Below are 16,159 nucleotides of genomic sequence, written 5' to 3'. Positions count from 1 at the left end.
ATAACCGTGATTTGTCACCACATGTCTCCTTTTTAAGAGAGAGAGAGAGAGAGGAAAGAAAATAAATAAAAAACCAGAAGCAAAAGCAAAAGCAGAATAGTCCACTCACCTAGGTGAATTGCAAAAAAGCTTCTTTCCTTTGTTTGCTGATTCTGTTCATTTCAGGTTGCACAACAACTTTATAACGATGATGATTAAGTAAGAACGCTATTAAGTTAGCAGCAAAACTAACAACATACTAAATGGAAGTAATGGATTGAATCGGGAATCAATGCATATATACTTGAAATGTTGATTCCAACTCGGTGATCCCTTTCCCACCTTAGTAACATTTAACAATTTCAATTAGAAGGAAAAAAAAAAAATGATAAAAGAAACAAGCATAACAGACCGACGCACGGAGTGAAACATACATAAAAGACATAAGTAAGTAAAGCAGACATAATAAGTAAAATAGACATACATAACAGACTGTCGCACAGAGAAAAATAGAGGACAAATAGAGAGCAGTAATTGGTTTGCTTGTGAGCCTAAGATAAAATAGTTAATCAAAATACAATATCACATATTAATGAGATTGATTGAATTGAACATGCAGAATACATGACAAAGAAAACAGAAGCCAAAAAAAAAAAAAAAAATCCAAAATCGAAATGCTTCTTCATGTACACAACTATTACAGTAAGCCAAAATCATTCATAGTCAATGGATTTTTTCTGGATAGACAGAAAAAACGTAATGAGTATCATATATAAAGTCCAGACATGTTTAAAGAATTTAAAAAGATGTAAACTTTTAAAAGAAGCGTGTGTGTATTAGAACGGAGTCAGGAACTTACAACAATTGAAACACACTTCGTAGATAATTAGAATACCTTAAGAATATAATCAGTTTGAAGTGTATTTTTCAGTCCCTCAACACCTGCAATAGACAACTTCAATCAAAATGATGCGTGAGAAGCAAAAATGGTTGTGTGGATAACAATACTCTTTGATAAAATATGCAACGGATGTACTAGATGCAATGAATTCGTAAGTTTGCATATAACAATGTGTAAAAGATTAGGTATAAGATTGTAATGTCACCCAAACTTAAGAGAATAAAGTGTACTTAACCAAGATTGTAATATCAAATAAACTTAAGAGGGTAAAGTGTAATTTAACCTAGTTGTAGTGCTTATGTATACTGTGTCGTATATAATTCATGCATTAAGCTTCAGAATGCCACTTACGGCAGCATAACACAGGTGTAGCAACATAAGCCCCCCAACAAGTGTCACCAAAATTGATCCACTTCATTCATGCACAACCGACTCAGTACTATCAAACCCCTTCTGGAACTTTTCGGGTCGGTAAACAAGGCACCAGAACCTCCAAACACTAAACCTACAAATATTTATAACCCTAAGTTTCCAACGCAGAAGAGAGAAGAACTGCAAGTTTGACATTAACTCTTGTGTGCGCTTGTAATATTTCAGGGCTGAAGAAGTTGCAATGGAAAATACTGAGACCTTTGCTTTCCAAGCGGAGATCAACCAGCTGCTGAGTCTGATCATCAACACGTTTTACAGCAACAAGGAGATCTTCCTCCGCGAGCTCATCAGCAACGCCTCGGATGCTGTGGACAAGATCCGGTTCGAGAGCTTGACTGACAAGAGCAAGCTCGATTCTCAGCCGGAGCTCGTCATTCGGATTGTCCCTGACAAGGCCAACAGGACCCTCTCCATCATCGACACTAGTGTTGGCATGACCAAATCAGGTACAAATATATATTACACATATTTTAATCAATCAAACATTAGCCGAGTCGCCAAATTGATTTACCAAATGACGTGTCAGTATATGCGTTGTAGTTATACTACACATCCAAACTACGTACTTAATGATGTGCGCATGTTGCCACTTAGTACTACGGTCTAGTGATATTTTTCTCTCATTTGTAAGTGAGATGTCTTAAGTTCGATTTTAGTCAAAGATTACGAGCTTCTTATATTTAATTTATTACCCAAAGTTGTCTAATTTGAAACTAGCAGATTTTTTTTTTTTTTTTCCTTAAATTAGCCTACCTCGAACAGAAAAAGAAAATTAGTCCATTACTATAAACTTTTCTAGCTCCGCCCTTGAATATAATGACGTGTCTGTCTTCATGTAACTTTGAATAATAAAATTTGGGAGACTAAATAATTTATTTTGAAATGATTGATGGTTTTTTTTTTTTTTTCTTTGGGCTTAATTTGTGAAAGATTTGGTGAACAATTTGGGGACAATCGCAAAGTCTGGGACAAAGGAGTTTGGAGGCATTGCAGGCAGGGGTAGATGTGAGCATGATTGGGCAGTTTGGTGTGGGATTCTACTCTGCTTACTTGGTGGCTGAGAGGGTCGTTGTGACAACAAAGCACAATGACGATGACCAGTATGTCTGGGAGTCTCATGCCGGAGGCTCTTTCACTATCAGAAAGGATGTCAAGGGGGAGCCCCTCGGTAGAGGGACAAAAGTCACTCTCTTCCTCAACGAAGACCAGTTGGATTTCTTGGAAGAGTGGAAGCTAAAGGAGCTTATGAAGAAGCACTCCGAGTTCATAAGCTATCCTATTTACTTGTGGACTGAAAAAACTGTCGAGAAAGAGATTAGTGATCATGAGAGTGAGGACGGAGAGGGAGCGGAGAAGGAAGAGGAGGGCAAAGTCGAGGAGGTGGACGAGGACAAGGACAAAGAAGGGAAGTCCAAGAAGAAGTTTAAGGAGGTGAGGCATGAGTGGGAGCTGATCAATAAGCAGAAGCCGATTTGGCTGAGGAAGCCCAAGGAGGTTTCGAAGGAGGAATATTGTTCCTTCTACAAGAGTCTCACTAATGATTGGGAGGACCCTCTTGCTTGGAAGCACTTTTCTGTTGAAGGGCAGCTCGAATTCACCGCCACTATATTTGTTCCAAAACGAGTTCCATTTGATCTTTTCGACACGAGGAAGAAGATGAGCAACATCAAGCCCTATGTGAGGAGGGTGTTTATCATGGACAACTGTAGCTCATGCCCGAGTACCTCGGATTTGTGAAGGGTGTTGTGGATTGTGACGATCTGCCACTTGACATTTCTCGAGAAATGCTGCAGCAGAACAAGATTCTCAAGGTTATTAGGAAGAATCTGGTCAAGAAGTGCATTGAGCTGTTCAATGAGATTGTTGAGAATAAAGAGGATTATATGAAGTTTTACAAGGGTTTCTCTAAGAATATCAAGTTGGGAATCCATGAGGACAGCCAGAACAGGCGTAAGTTGGCTGATTTGCTCAGGCACCACTCCACGAAGAGCGGTGATGAGATGACAAGCTTGAAGGATTATGTTACAAGGATGAAGGAGGGCCAAAAGCACATTTACTCCACCGGTAAGAGTAGGAAGGCAGTGGAGAACTCACCCTTCTTGGAAAGGCTCAAGCGGAAGGGGTATGAAGTGATCTTTATGGTTGATGCCATTGACGAATATGTTGTTGGGCAGTTGAAAGAGTACGATGGGAAGAAGCTCGTGTCCACAACCAAGGAAAGGCTTAAGCTCGAGGACGAATCAGAGGAAGATAAGCAGAAAACGGAGGAGAAGAAACAGTCGTTCGAGAACCTGTGCAAGATGATCAAGAACATTCTTGGGGAGAGAGTAGAGAAGGTGGTGGTGTCTGACAGAATTGTGGACTCGCCTTGCTGCTTGGTGACCGGAGAATACAGGTGGACAGCCAACATGGAAAGGATCATGAGGGCTCAGGCTTTGAGGGACAACGCCATGAGCGGTTACATGGCCAGCAAGAAGATTATGGAGATTAACCCTGACCAAGGCATAGTGGAGGAGCTAAGGAAGAGGGCTGACGCTGATAAGAGCGACAAGTCAGTGAGGGACCTTGTGCTGCTGCTCTATGACACTGCTCTTCAGACTTATGGTTTCAGCCTTGATGACCCAACAGCTTTGCCAGGAGAATTCACAGGATGCTGAAATTGGGTATGAGCATGGACGAGGATGACACCGAGCTAGTCGATGACATTGACGTGCCTCCGATTATTAATGTTAATGTTGGTAACCTTCTGTTTAAATGTTGGTAATGTTGGTAACCTTCTGTTTAAATGTTAATGATCTTTTTTTTCTCGAGTCGGAGTTGCTTTTCTGTGTAAATCGAACTGCAAACCTCCAACCAAGTCTCCAACCAACTGAAGACCGAATACTGTTAAACCTAACCAACTAATCAAAATACTCTTCACTCAAGAAATAGTAAATCGTAGCTATTGTCCTTCAACTTTAATCAAATTGGAGTAATGGTCTGCCAACTAAAAATCTATTATCATTGGTCCCTCACCTCATTAAAATATATAGCTATGGTCTTTTTTATCAACTTCGTCAGAATTTTGTCAAAATAAGTTATGTTAGAAGGACCATTGCTACAATTAGGGCTCTTCAACTCATCAAAATATGTAGCTATGGTTCTTTCCATCAACTTCGTTAGAAATTTGTCAAAATGTGTTATGTTGGAAGGACTATTACTACAATTGAGTTAAAGTTGAGAAATCATTGCTCTAATCGGGTTAAAGTTGAGAAACCAATGGTAATGGATTTTTAGTTGAGATACTACAACTGCCCATTTTGATGAGGTGAGAGACCAATGGTAATGAATTTAATGTTGAGGGATCATTGGTCCTACTGAAATAAAGTTAAAAAGATCATTGCTACAATTTACACCTCAAGTAACAAAATATATAGCTCATTAAGTGCATTTAAAATTGACTAAAAACACTTTTTATTAGAGTTGTTTTTGGAACTAATCCTTATTAAGAATGTAAGCAAATCCTGAAAGCACATGAATGGTGCTTTTTATAGGAAACACTTTAAGTGCTTTTAAAACCTAAAAGTACTTTTACCTAAAACGCTTTCAGTAATTTTAAAAGCACTTCCAAACAAAACCATATTCTCTAAGTAAAAATCAACTAATCGATACATGATGCCCTCGCTAAACCAACTAATCAAAGTATATTCTGCTCCGACCATTTGGGGTCCAAACTCTACAGGTGTATAAACCAAGGACTTCACAGACCTTCGGAAACTCTGATCTATGACTCATGTTTGAAGCAAATAATTATAAATCTTTCATAGAGAAACTGATCCAAGATTTATATAGATAGGTGAGCAAAAGAAACAATTTTGCAGAGTGCGGTTCAAAGACCGAGAAGAACAAAGTAAACATCTAATACAATCCCGCGACTATTTCAAATGTAACCGATTTAACAAAAACTGCTACAATCTCCTAATGTAGAATGTCATCTTGTTCTCAAAATCCACCCTCAGGAAACCGAGCATTGATCAAGTAACAGCTCCCTTAAGAAAGGTTAGAGCCGCTAGCCGGGCCTGCACCGAAACCACCAGCTCCACGACCGAAGCCAGGCCTTCCACCAGGACCCTGCAATTCAGAAGCAATAAGCAAAGATAAGTTTTAAAGGTTTTCATACGATGCTCTGCAATATCGACCAAGCCATGGCAAATAATAAGAAAGGAAGATAAACAGGACTATTTCTACACCATGACTAAACAGCAAAACTGAAGAAGTTCACAACGAGAACTATTGCAGCCAATTTGATGAGCCAAATTTCAAGCAAGCAAATGGATCGTATTCCTAAAGTGAGTAAATCAACTGATCATGAAACACAGATGGGCAGTTTAAATGTAAATTTATTGAGGTATCAGTAAAAAATGTAGATAGTAAACAATTCAAAACTTTCAAGAATAGCAAACTCCGTGGCCATTGAAAGGCAATTACTCTACAGCCTTGTAAACAGTAAAACATGAGACAAATTATTTGGCAACAAAAAAGTTACCCCGAAAGCAGGCTTGTAATCAGCAGGAGCTCCACCCTTATCGCCAAAGTCACCCCCAGGCGCACGGGGTCCTCCACGGTACCCATCCCTGTCACCACCGAATCTACGCTCTCCATCAAAGCGAGATGGGCCACTGGAACAGATAATCAACAAACCCAAATTTATTCCAAAAAATCGTAGGAGTTAAACAAGTAACTACACAAAGAGTTCAAAACCATGTCCAAATATACCGGCAGAATAAAAATAACTATCGCTAATCGGACAAAGCAACTTCTACTTACATGACCAAAATTATATCTACTAACTCGCCTGTTAGTTAAAACGCAAAACAAAGATCAACCGAGTTGACAAGCATTTCAAATATCCATTATGCCCAAATTAAGTAACAATCAATTGCAGTACTCTCTGTGAACTAATTAACTATTGCAACCCTTCTGCAGCATTTTGCAGTATTCCAAACTAAACGATTTAGTCCTAGAGTATCAAATTCAATCAATCAAACAAACTTCCTACACAAAATACTTGTATATAACAACTTATCAGCGACCTAAGAACACAACCCAATAAATTCAAATAACCATTAAGAATTAAAATGCAAACAATATACAAATCAACAGACACAATCACCAACAATGAATAGGAAACGAATGGATTACCGTGGGCGATCACCAGACGGGCCCATTGGGCGGCCAGCCGGCTTGGCCTGCTTCTTCAAAGTTGCAGGGACAATCTCAGAAGGAAGATTGAGGTAGTTCCTCAAAAACTCGATACCGTCATTGGTAAGGTACCAGTAGTAATGCATCCAAGCAAAAGTTTCTCTCACATACTCCTTCGACTTAAAGCTCTGCATCAGCTTAATCACCTGCAGGTTCGGCACATCGATATCGGGATGCTTCGCCAAGTTATAGTCCTTCTTTGCATAGCAAACTCCCTCTGCTCAAATTAAATTCAACAAAAAATTGAAAAAAAAAATTAATTAAAACATAATCTTCGCATTGAGAACTCCCTCTGATCAAATTAAATTCAACAAAGTTAAAAAAAAATCGAAACAAAAATTAGCAACTCTAATTAGAAAAATTAACAAAAATCTAATCTTCATAGGGCACCTTGAAAGAGGTACTTGGAGATCTCGCGACGGTTCTTCTCTGAAATTATCTACGATAGAAAAATAAAAAGCCACAGAAACAGATCAGAGAAATAAGCAGAAAAAAATTCTCTTCTCTTATCATTTCAGTTTCTGGGGAACCAAACAGAGGATAAGAGAAAATTGGTCTGAGAAAATACCATGGGTTCGGATGAGCTGACGACGAAGAGAGGAAGAGACGGCGGCGAAGGTCTGGGGTCTCTGGAACTCTTATCGTCTGCTGTGTGGAGAAAACCCTAAAACTCTGATGTGTGCGATTTGTAGTAGGTTTTCGGGTAGCAAGATATGGGCTTTGAATGTAGTGCGCTAGTGGGCTTTGGGCTTTGCATTTGGTGCTCTAGTGGGCTTTGAGGAACTTATGTTCTTGCAACTTACTCATGAGCTTGGCCCGTTACTTCCTTTTCTTTCTTGTTTGGTTTCTTTTTAGGATAAATTACACTTTACCACCTCAGATTTGAGGTATATTTCAACATCATGCAACATCTTTAAAACATTTCATTTTCATACATCAAGTACTATTTTATTTCAATATAATACATCCATTACATTTTCCATTCATTTATCCGTTAAAAGTTGACGTGGTTGTCACAGTACCACGTAGTCAAAAAAAAAAAAAAAAACAACCCATCCCCCAACCCACCTCCACTCCCTCCCCAAACCACTCCTCCCTCTTCACCTTCCGGACCCACCTTCTCCCTCTCCTCCACTCTCTTCACCTCCCCTTCCCTAGCCGCTGCCAAAGGAAATTTTCGCTCAAATGCCTCATTTTGAAATTAATCAATTCACGAGAGATCCATTTTTTCTTGAAAAAATGAAAATCCCGTTTTCCTTTTTCCCTGTACTTTCCTAGCTACCAAACAAATAATCTCACTATGAAAAAACAGCCCCACACAATAATTTCTTCCCATTTTCTTCCATGATTTCTCACTAACCAAACAACATTTAGCATCATGAAATTCAAAAAATCACACTGTTCAACAAGAAAAAGAAACCCACAATGCACCTATCGAACCCAAATTCAAAACCCACAACTTTAGAAACCAAAACACCAAAAACAAACACACCTAGATCTACAAATCGCACAGAAACCAAAAAAAAAAATAAAAAATCAGACAACAGAGAGCAATGGGTTACCTATTGAGAACCCGGGTCGGATCCAACGCAAGAGAACGACAGAACACGACCACCCTTTGTTCCTCTCTCCCTCTAAAATATGAACCACCAGAACCACCACTAGAAGAGGTTTCAGCATTGTGGGTCAAGTGATGCAGGGAGGAGTGGTCTGGGGGCTGCAATGGTGATGGGGAAGGGCTATGGTGGTGATGGGGAAAGGGGTGGATGTGGTCGAGGAATGGGTTTCTGGATTTTCTGGTTTTTTTTTTAGGGTAATAAAAATTATTTTTTTGTCATGTGGCATAAATTTGGCAGTCACGTGGCATAAATGTGGCAACCACGTCAGCTTTTAACAGATCAATGGATGAAAAATGTAACGGATGTATTATATTAAAATAAAATAGTACTTGAGGTATGAAAGTGAAATGTTTTAAAGATGTTGTATGAGGTTGCAATAAACCTTAAATATGAGATGGCAAAATGTAATTTACCCTTCTTTTAAAAAAAAAATTAGCAAAATTAAATTCCTATTCTCCATTTATTTTCATTTTTGTCCATTGAAAAATTGACTTCTTCTTTTTTCATACTAGTATATGCCTACATACTTTCTGTGTGAACATTTTTTATTTTTGTTTTTAAAATAGAAATGAGAGAGGGAGAAGGAGCGTGGGAGTGGGAGTGGAGAGAGAGGCTTTTGTTTATTGTTTATTATTTTTAATATTAGATATATGTTAAAGTCATTTGTATGTGAGACTTAAATTAAAAAAGTGCTACTATACTCACACCACTCTTTATTAAATTTTGAATGACTAATTTATCCTCACATAAAATGATATATAAGGACAGTAAAAAAGGAAGCATCGCTCCCTTGTCCCTAGCAATTTAGCACACCCGTTGCATCCCTGTTTTATTGTCTCCTCCAACCTCTTTTAGTCTTTTCCAAAACTCCAACCTCCAGAATCGACAACACGATTAAGCATACTATTGTGATCAAGGTTATGTGACGGACTAGATCTTGTGGATAGATGACACAAGTGAGGCTCATGTTTTTGTTACCTTGTGTCGGTGAATGGCGAGGAGAGAGAGGAATGGGATGAGGCATTTGGAGGGAAGGCAATTATTGCGGATTGAGATGCCACTGCCATTGCCATTGCCAAACCCATTAGCCAGGCACCAACAAAGCATGCAAATTGCAATGGAGGTCAAGAGTGTGTATGGTTGTATCAAGTGAGATTGGCATTTTCCTTTCTATTTTGTTCAAAATTGTTAAACAATAGTCCCATGTTGATTAGAAGTATATTGTAATCTGTCAAAGGATGTGATAATTGTAATCTTGTGTATTCGATATAGATGGGAACTCAGTATCCCAGTAGGACTCTTGTAACTCAAACTAATTATTTATACCGATGTATGCAGCAATGAAAGCCAACGCTTCCATCATATTTGGAAATATTATTCAAAGAATTCAAAATATAATGGAGAACATGTTACAGGAGAAGGAAATCAAGCATTGATATGATAGGACCTGGACTTTAAGTGGCCAATACTGATCGGAATAAAAGGCCAATGAGCAAGGTGTTAGGGGGAAGGGTGCTTTGGGAATAACAGTGGCTGGGAATATGATATAGATTTCTTTTTTACTTTTTATGGTGGGTGGAAATATAAGGTGTGTGACAAGATAGGACAATTGGGTGGGTTTATCAACACTCAATAAAAAACATTAAAATTTAGTTTTGTGAAATTACATTACTGTCCATAATTTTTTGTTGTGATAGAAGACTAAATAGTCTTTTCACCCTCTTTTGGTTGACAAAGAGAATTTTGTTTTTCAGATACAGGGAGGGGAGATATCCAACAATTTACAATATTATCACAAAACTAACAACTATGGTAAAATTTTACAATTTTTTGTGCATTAGGAACATAAGGTGGTATATCACGTATTACAATATAAGTGACAATGTGGTTTAATATGTCTTTTAGGGCATATTTTTCAATATCCCCGCACTAATATTGTGACACGTGGTGTATTGACTTATGTTCTAATACACTGAAAAAAAAATGTTTACAACGCTAGTAAAAAAATTCACATATATATGTTTGAATTTACGGTTTTGATACATTGAAAAAAAAAGTTCATTAACGTGCTTATTTCTTATTGGTGATATATCATTTAATTTTAAAATTTAATTTAAAATTTTAGTATCACTAGCATTACCTTTTAAGAAAAAATGAAGTAATAAATGCGCAAATAAGGAGGCCTTCTCTAGTTCATCTTTGTTTCTCTTATTGTAGCAAATCAAAGACCCAGAAATCTCAGATGAGTTGGGAATCTCTTTCTTAGTTCAACCATTTGAATAAAGGTTAATTTCGTTGGACCGATCCTTTACTTGGGAGTTGTTTTGTGGAATGTAGCAGTCAAGCTTGTGTTATTTAATTAGGTTTTGCCATTCCATTTAGCGATTGGAGACCTTTAGATAATGATAAAGAAAATGAACGTTCTAATTATAATGTTCGGATAGTAAATATTTGTTAGTCGTAAGTGGTGGGGCACTACTTGTCTTCCTATATGGGGACTACTTGTCTCCCAGGGTACACAAACATTATCCTTTTTAATTATATGGTGTACCAATACATTCTTGAGAAATCAATCATAATTATTACTTCTCGAAACTCAATTGTTACGAAGCCATTTGATAACTATTTTTTTTTTTTTTGTTTCAGTTTTTGTTTTCACAAAACCCTCCCTGACCACTGTTCTTAAACCCTAAAGCTAAAGCTACATCCTTATGCTTTCCCTCTGACAAAGCTCTCCGCATCCCCATTCCACCAAAATGATGAAAAAAAGGAAGCAGTCTCTTTTTCGTTACCTCTAATATATTTTGTATTTTTTTATTTTTTATTATATACATGCTCAACGACATCTCCACTAACTAACAATATATGGTGATTAAACATTAACGGCAGATTGATCAAACATTTACAATATTAATCAAACAGGAACAACATATGAATAAAAATCAACATCATATCGTCGATGTCGATCATGTTGAGCGTGTGAACATTTGTCATAACTCATAAAAAAACCATCTAAGACCCTTACTGAAACATGTATACATTTGTCACATTAAAAGAAAACTCCATGTAGAAATATTGGAATCACAGAAAATCCATTTATGATAAATATGTGTGTATATACTCTTGAGTGATTAAGGAAACATTGGCCGGTGTCGTGTCAGTGATACATATAGCATCATTTCGTATTCGCCTTAGTGGCCGACCATTTTTACATGTCCATCTATGATTCTATATATATCGAGGACGACTGAACCTTTTTTTTTTTTTTTTTCTTTCCATGGCATCTAACTTTTGAATTTAGTGAAACAAGGTCACATCATATGTATACGGGTCATTGATGTGATGCTAATTAATCGTATAATAATTTCAGACCTCAATGCAATTTAAGTTACTCTTTTATTCTATAAATGTTCAAATCACGTTTTCGGTCTATGCAATCGGCTTTCGTGACGAATCCAAAATTCTAACCTCATGGGTTCCAACATAAAATATTTTTCAATTTTTTCATTGGGGAATTTAGTCGAGTAATTAGTTGAGTTATCTTCTTAGTTCTATCAACAACTTCCAAGGCTTGATGCTGAGCATCACTTGCCAAGGCATGCTGTCAAGGCTTGTCTCAAGGCCTGTTGTGCATCACTTGCCAAGGTACGCCGAATTCTACCTAAGAATTGAATAATTTTTTAGCATTCTCAAGTTCCAAACAAGACGGTCATAGGACCTTCTGCGACTATCTCCCATATTTCCCGACTTTCGTAAGGTCTTGGGACCAAAGAGGACCCCTGAATTTGCCACTGCACGTATCGATCAGTTTTACCACGTAAGTTGTCATATTTGCTCCATGAGATTCACCATAATAGTCTAAAGAGCATTCAAATTCAAAATTATGGGTCTAAAGACACAAGAATAGCCAACGTTTTTCTTGATAGACAAGAGGTTGTTGGAGTAGTAAATATTATATGGTTGTTGAGCCTTGTTAGCTAGGTCGTCTTTGTTAATGTGTACGTGAGAATGTTGCATTCAAACTATACTACTAATTAATTAGGACATGAACAGGGAAAACATAGCAAGGAAGGACGAAAAAAACAGGGGAGGAAATATAAGGCTTTTCCCTTTTGACGAAATAATAATTTCCAAAGTTATCATTTGAGAGGTTGACGAAGGAAGCGGATTTCGTCATCAGTTTCATAATTATGGTGCCATATGCATATACCCAGATCTTTGTGTTAAAATATTTGAAGGTGGCAATCGGGTGTTCGGATTACTTATATATGTGTCGTGTTTATGTCAACTTACAAGCTAATCAAGATGCAAATTAATATGCATATTCTTAGTTCTTTGTGTTTAAGATATTTAGGGGTGGTAACTGGGTTACTTATATATACTCATGTCGTGTTCATGTCAACTTACGGATAATCAACGTGCAAATTGATATTAATATATGTGAACAATGTCAGTTATACTTTAATCGTGTACCCATCAGATTCTACGTACATTTGTGAGTTTCAAGTCTTATAAGCATCCCTTGTCCGGAATGGCCTTCCCTATCAATTTCGTAGATTTGTGTAAGTTTTCATCTTATTTGCGTGCATGCATTCAAATTCACACAGGCCATAAGCATTCGTATTGCAATATAATACCTTTCAGAAGAAACCAGTTATATAATGTACTTGGGCGTTGTTATTGGCACTTCAAAAAAGTTGTCATACACTTTAAAATAGTAAAAATGTAAGGAGAAAAAAATCTGAAAGAGTGAAAATTTAAATGACATTTTGAGAGTGCTAGTAACACTTCCATGAACACACAAGTGTACTTAATTTAATTAAAACATATATACACATATAAGATAAGATATCTAATATTGCTAGTTTTTCCTCTTTCCTTTATTTTCATAATATTCTTAGTTTTCACTTTTCGTGACCTTTTCTGATTAAGCATGGAGTAACTATGTGCTTGAGGATCCATGCAAACAATTAAACTGGTTAATTTTCTTCATCTTTCAAGAGTATCATAGCTTGGAATTTAAGAAGCCATGCATGAGGGGAAAGGAAATATTATTTCGTACTGAACATGTAATTCAACACGAAGACAAAGGATCAAAGGTCACGTTGCATGTATTATTCATTCCTCTTCTGTTCCCAAATCCAAATTAAATAAACATTGCATGCATTTTCTTATGTTACTCCCTTTTTACAGCTCACTTTAATTTCACAACCGATCACTCTCACCCGAAAATTAAAGAAAACAAACTCTGTACTCAAAAGCCTGGACCAATTTGAAAAAGTTCTTCCTAGAGAGAGAGAGAGAGAGAGAGAGGTGCATGGTAAAGTTAGATGGGACAGCAGTGTACGTACGTTGTTCACACCACCACTAATATTTCATAGAGATGGAGGGAAAGAAGACAGTTGTACTGCGTTTGATGAAGCAGGATGTGCAATCCCATGATCTTGTCCAACAAGAACTATCGCTTGATCATCAACAAGATTGTCCCAAAATAGAAAGTTAGAGCATTGTTGCTGGGAAACAACCCATTCATTCAACTCATGCCTTTGCATTAAGCACTCCAAGGCCATCTGATCATGATCTCCCTCCTCATCAATATTGTGACAAGATTGATGATGATGATCAACGTTCGGTACCATGTTGTCCATGTTCTCGATCAACGGTGGCAAATAGTTTGTGTCCATGGTAACATTATTAGTACTACTATTTGTAGTATTAAATGACATTGTTGCCGGAGGTGGGAAAGCCTGGACTTGATGCTGATTCAAATTCCAAGGCTCAGATGAATTCAAACCCGTTGCAACAATCATGTCTTGGAAAATCTCCCCGCGAGCGTTGTAACTTTCTGGAGCTGCTTCAATATTGGCAGTAGTACTTGTATCAAACATGAACATAGGGCATGTTGAAGAAAATAGGGTTTCTTGAGCTTGAGGCTTTAGGGTTGTACCCAAATCTTGGTGTGCAAAATCTAGTTGGTTATTGTAATTACCCAAGTGGAGAATTATATGCTGCTGATGATCAACACTAGGTGGTGGACTTATTGTGGAAGCACTTGAAGGTGTGGAAGGCTTCCGAATCTTCTTTTTGATCCATGAATTCCAGTAGTTCTTGATCTCGTTGTCTGTTCTTCCGGGCAGATGGCTTGCTATATGAGCCCATCTACATATATAACAATAAAGTTATAGTTATAGTTATAGTCGTGCATATATATTATTAGTAAACAAACTATAGGGCAATTAAATTAACCGTGTATTTAACTTCCATAAGCAATTAATTAATTAACTTGTAATTTACATTAACAATATGATTGTGTGTGTCTGCATTAAATTCATCATGAGCTGAGATGTTCAAAGCCAACCTCCGAATTTGACTGCTTAACGTCTTTCAGCAAAAAAAATTAGGTGGAGTATGGTTCTTACGGTACAGGTGATGAAGACAGCTTCTGGATTAACTATAAATTTAAAACATAAACTTGACACACACATATATATTTGATTGCGAAAACTTGTTTATTAAGTTTGTTTGTATTCAGTTAGAGGTCCATTTCACTTAAGTTTTTTCCAAACACCCGAAACCAATTAACTTACCATTGGAAAGAAGGTTTTTTAGACTATATTATTATGGGAAAGAATAAACGTGACCATTATATGTGATTTTATTTATCAATGAAGCATATGAACTCAAGCTTCAAAAGCACTTCTTCCAAGTACATACGTACAACGACAACAAAACAACCTTCAAATTTACAGGTTCTAAGATAAAACAGACTCGCCAAAATCTTGAAATAATTTGAAAATGGTGAAATGAATTTAAATTTTCAAAAGCGCTGCTTGTTCAAGAAAAAAACAGTAGAAATTAACTTCAGGTATATACCATTGTATAAGAAAAGTAGAGGCTTCCCAAAACCCCAATTGATCTTTTCGAACATGGCGATGGCTTTAAATTTGGAGGGTTGAAATAACTGTCTAGTCTACTAACGTCATCACTCTAAAAAAAATTGAAATTTGGATTGGATGCAGTCACTGAAATAAATAGAGTAATGAAATTAATTAGCTAATAATTCAGCTTGTTAAATTAACCTGTTGCCTACAACCCCATGGAGGCTAATAATCAATTTCTCTTCTTCTGGAGTAAATCTCCCTCTTCTAATATCAGGCCTTAAATAATTAATCCATCTCAAGCGGCAGCTTTTACCACACCTTTGAAGCCCTGAAAATTACACAAAACAATTAAGCACCCTTTAACATCAGTAATTAATTAAATTATGATATAATTAACAGTAACGAATACAGAGAGAGAGAGAGAGAGAGAGAGAGAGAGAGAGAGAGAGAGAGAGAAGATCATGACCAGCTTTTTCTGGGACTTCACTCCAACAGCCATATCCATGAGTAGTGATGTATCTGATGAGTTTCTCATCTTCCTCAGGGGACCAAAGCCCTCTCTTAACCTTCTGTTGATTGCAGCACGAATGGTGCCCCATTATTGATCTCCTTAATCTGTAATTCCTAATATGTTGTTAATTAACTTAAACCCTCCGAACTCTGATCGATTCTGATATCGTTTGAATATCAGAACTGATGAAACTCGATATAGCGATGATGGTAATCACCAACACCAAATTTGATGTTTTGCAAGAGTTGGGTCTCTCTCTACCTCCCTTTAAAAGTAATACAAGTACAGTAGGAGGCTATGAAGATATAAGCCGACATGATGGGGTCCATAAGGGAAGCAGATTTCCATGTAACCCTACAATGACATTCCATCAGCTACCTCTTTCTCTCCCTTAATTATATCATATTCCATTGTTGGTTACTATTTTCTACGTACATATTTGTGTATTGCGTAACCAACTTCACGTACTCTAAGTCATGCTGGTGGTTCCACACACCTAGGTCCTTCTTGTTCTGCTACTGTGAAGCAATTGGTCATTTCAACCAATCACTTTGTACCACGTCACGATATATATGTGAGGCTTTATGCTTGGAAA

General features: G+C 37.2%; 2 protein-coding genes and 1 pseudogene across 2 annotated transcripts; 1 reads left to right on the top strand and 2 right to left on the bottom strand.

Moving 5' to 3' along the window:
- Positions 1 to 1,268: 1,268 nt before the first annotated feature.
- On the top strand, positions 1,269 to 4,076 carry LOC103936960 (annotated as a pseudogene).
- A 1,039-nt stretch (positions 4,077 to 5,115) lies between these two features.
- LOC103936961 (40S ribosomal protein S10-1) lies at positions 5,116 to 7,265 on the bottom strand. The gene is made up of 5 exons (XM_009346851.3): positions 7,122 to 7,265; positions 6,944 to 6,992; positions 6,494 to 6,770; positions 5,838 to 5,970; positions 5,116 to 5,422 (listed from the first exon to the last, which is right to left on the bottom strand). The coding sequence occupies exons 1-5, from the start codon at positions 7,122 to 7,124 to the stop codon at positions 5,342 to 5,344; spliced, it is 543 nt and encodes a 180-aa protein (XP_009345126.1). The 5' UTR covers positions 7,125 to 7,265; the 3' UTR covers positions 5,116 to 5,341.
- A 5,994-nt stretch (positions 7,266 to 13,259) lies between these two features.
- On the bottom strand, positions 13,260 to 15,814 carry LOC103936957 (myb-related protein 308). Its single transcript, XM_009346846.3, has 3 exons — positions 15,520 to 15,814; positions 15,252 to 15,381; positions 13,260 to 14,331 (listed from the first exon to the last, which is right to left on the bottom strand). Exons 1-3 carry the CDS (start codon positions 15,650 to 15,652, stop codon positions 13,548 to 13,550), a joined length of 1,047 nt encoding a protein of 348 aa, XP_009345121.2. The 5' UTR covers positions 15,653 to 15,814; the 3' UTR covers positions 13,260 to 13,547.
- Between the last annotated feature and the right edge of the window lie 345 nt (positions 15,815 to 16,159).

The sequence above is a fragment of a genome, unplaced genomic scaffold (genome assembly GCF_019419815.1).
Source record: "Pyrus x bretschneideri cultivar Hongxiangsu unplaced genomic scaffold, Pyrus_bretschneideri_v1 Contig30, whole genome shotgun sequence".
Lineage (NCBI taxonomy): Eukaryota > Viridiplantae > Streptophyta > Magnoliopsida > Rosales > Rosaceae > Pyrus > Pyrus x bretschneideri.
This window is presented reverse-complemented; position numbering and strand designations above follow the sequence as displayed.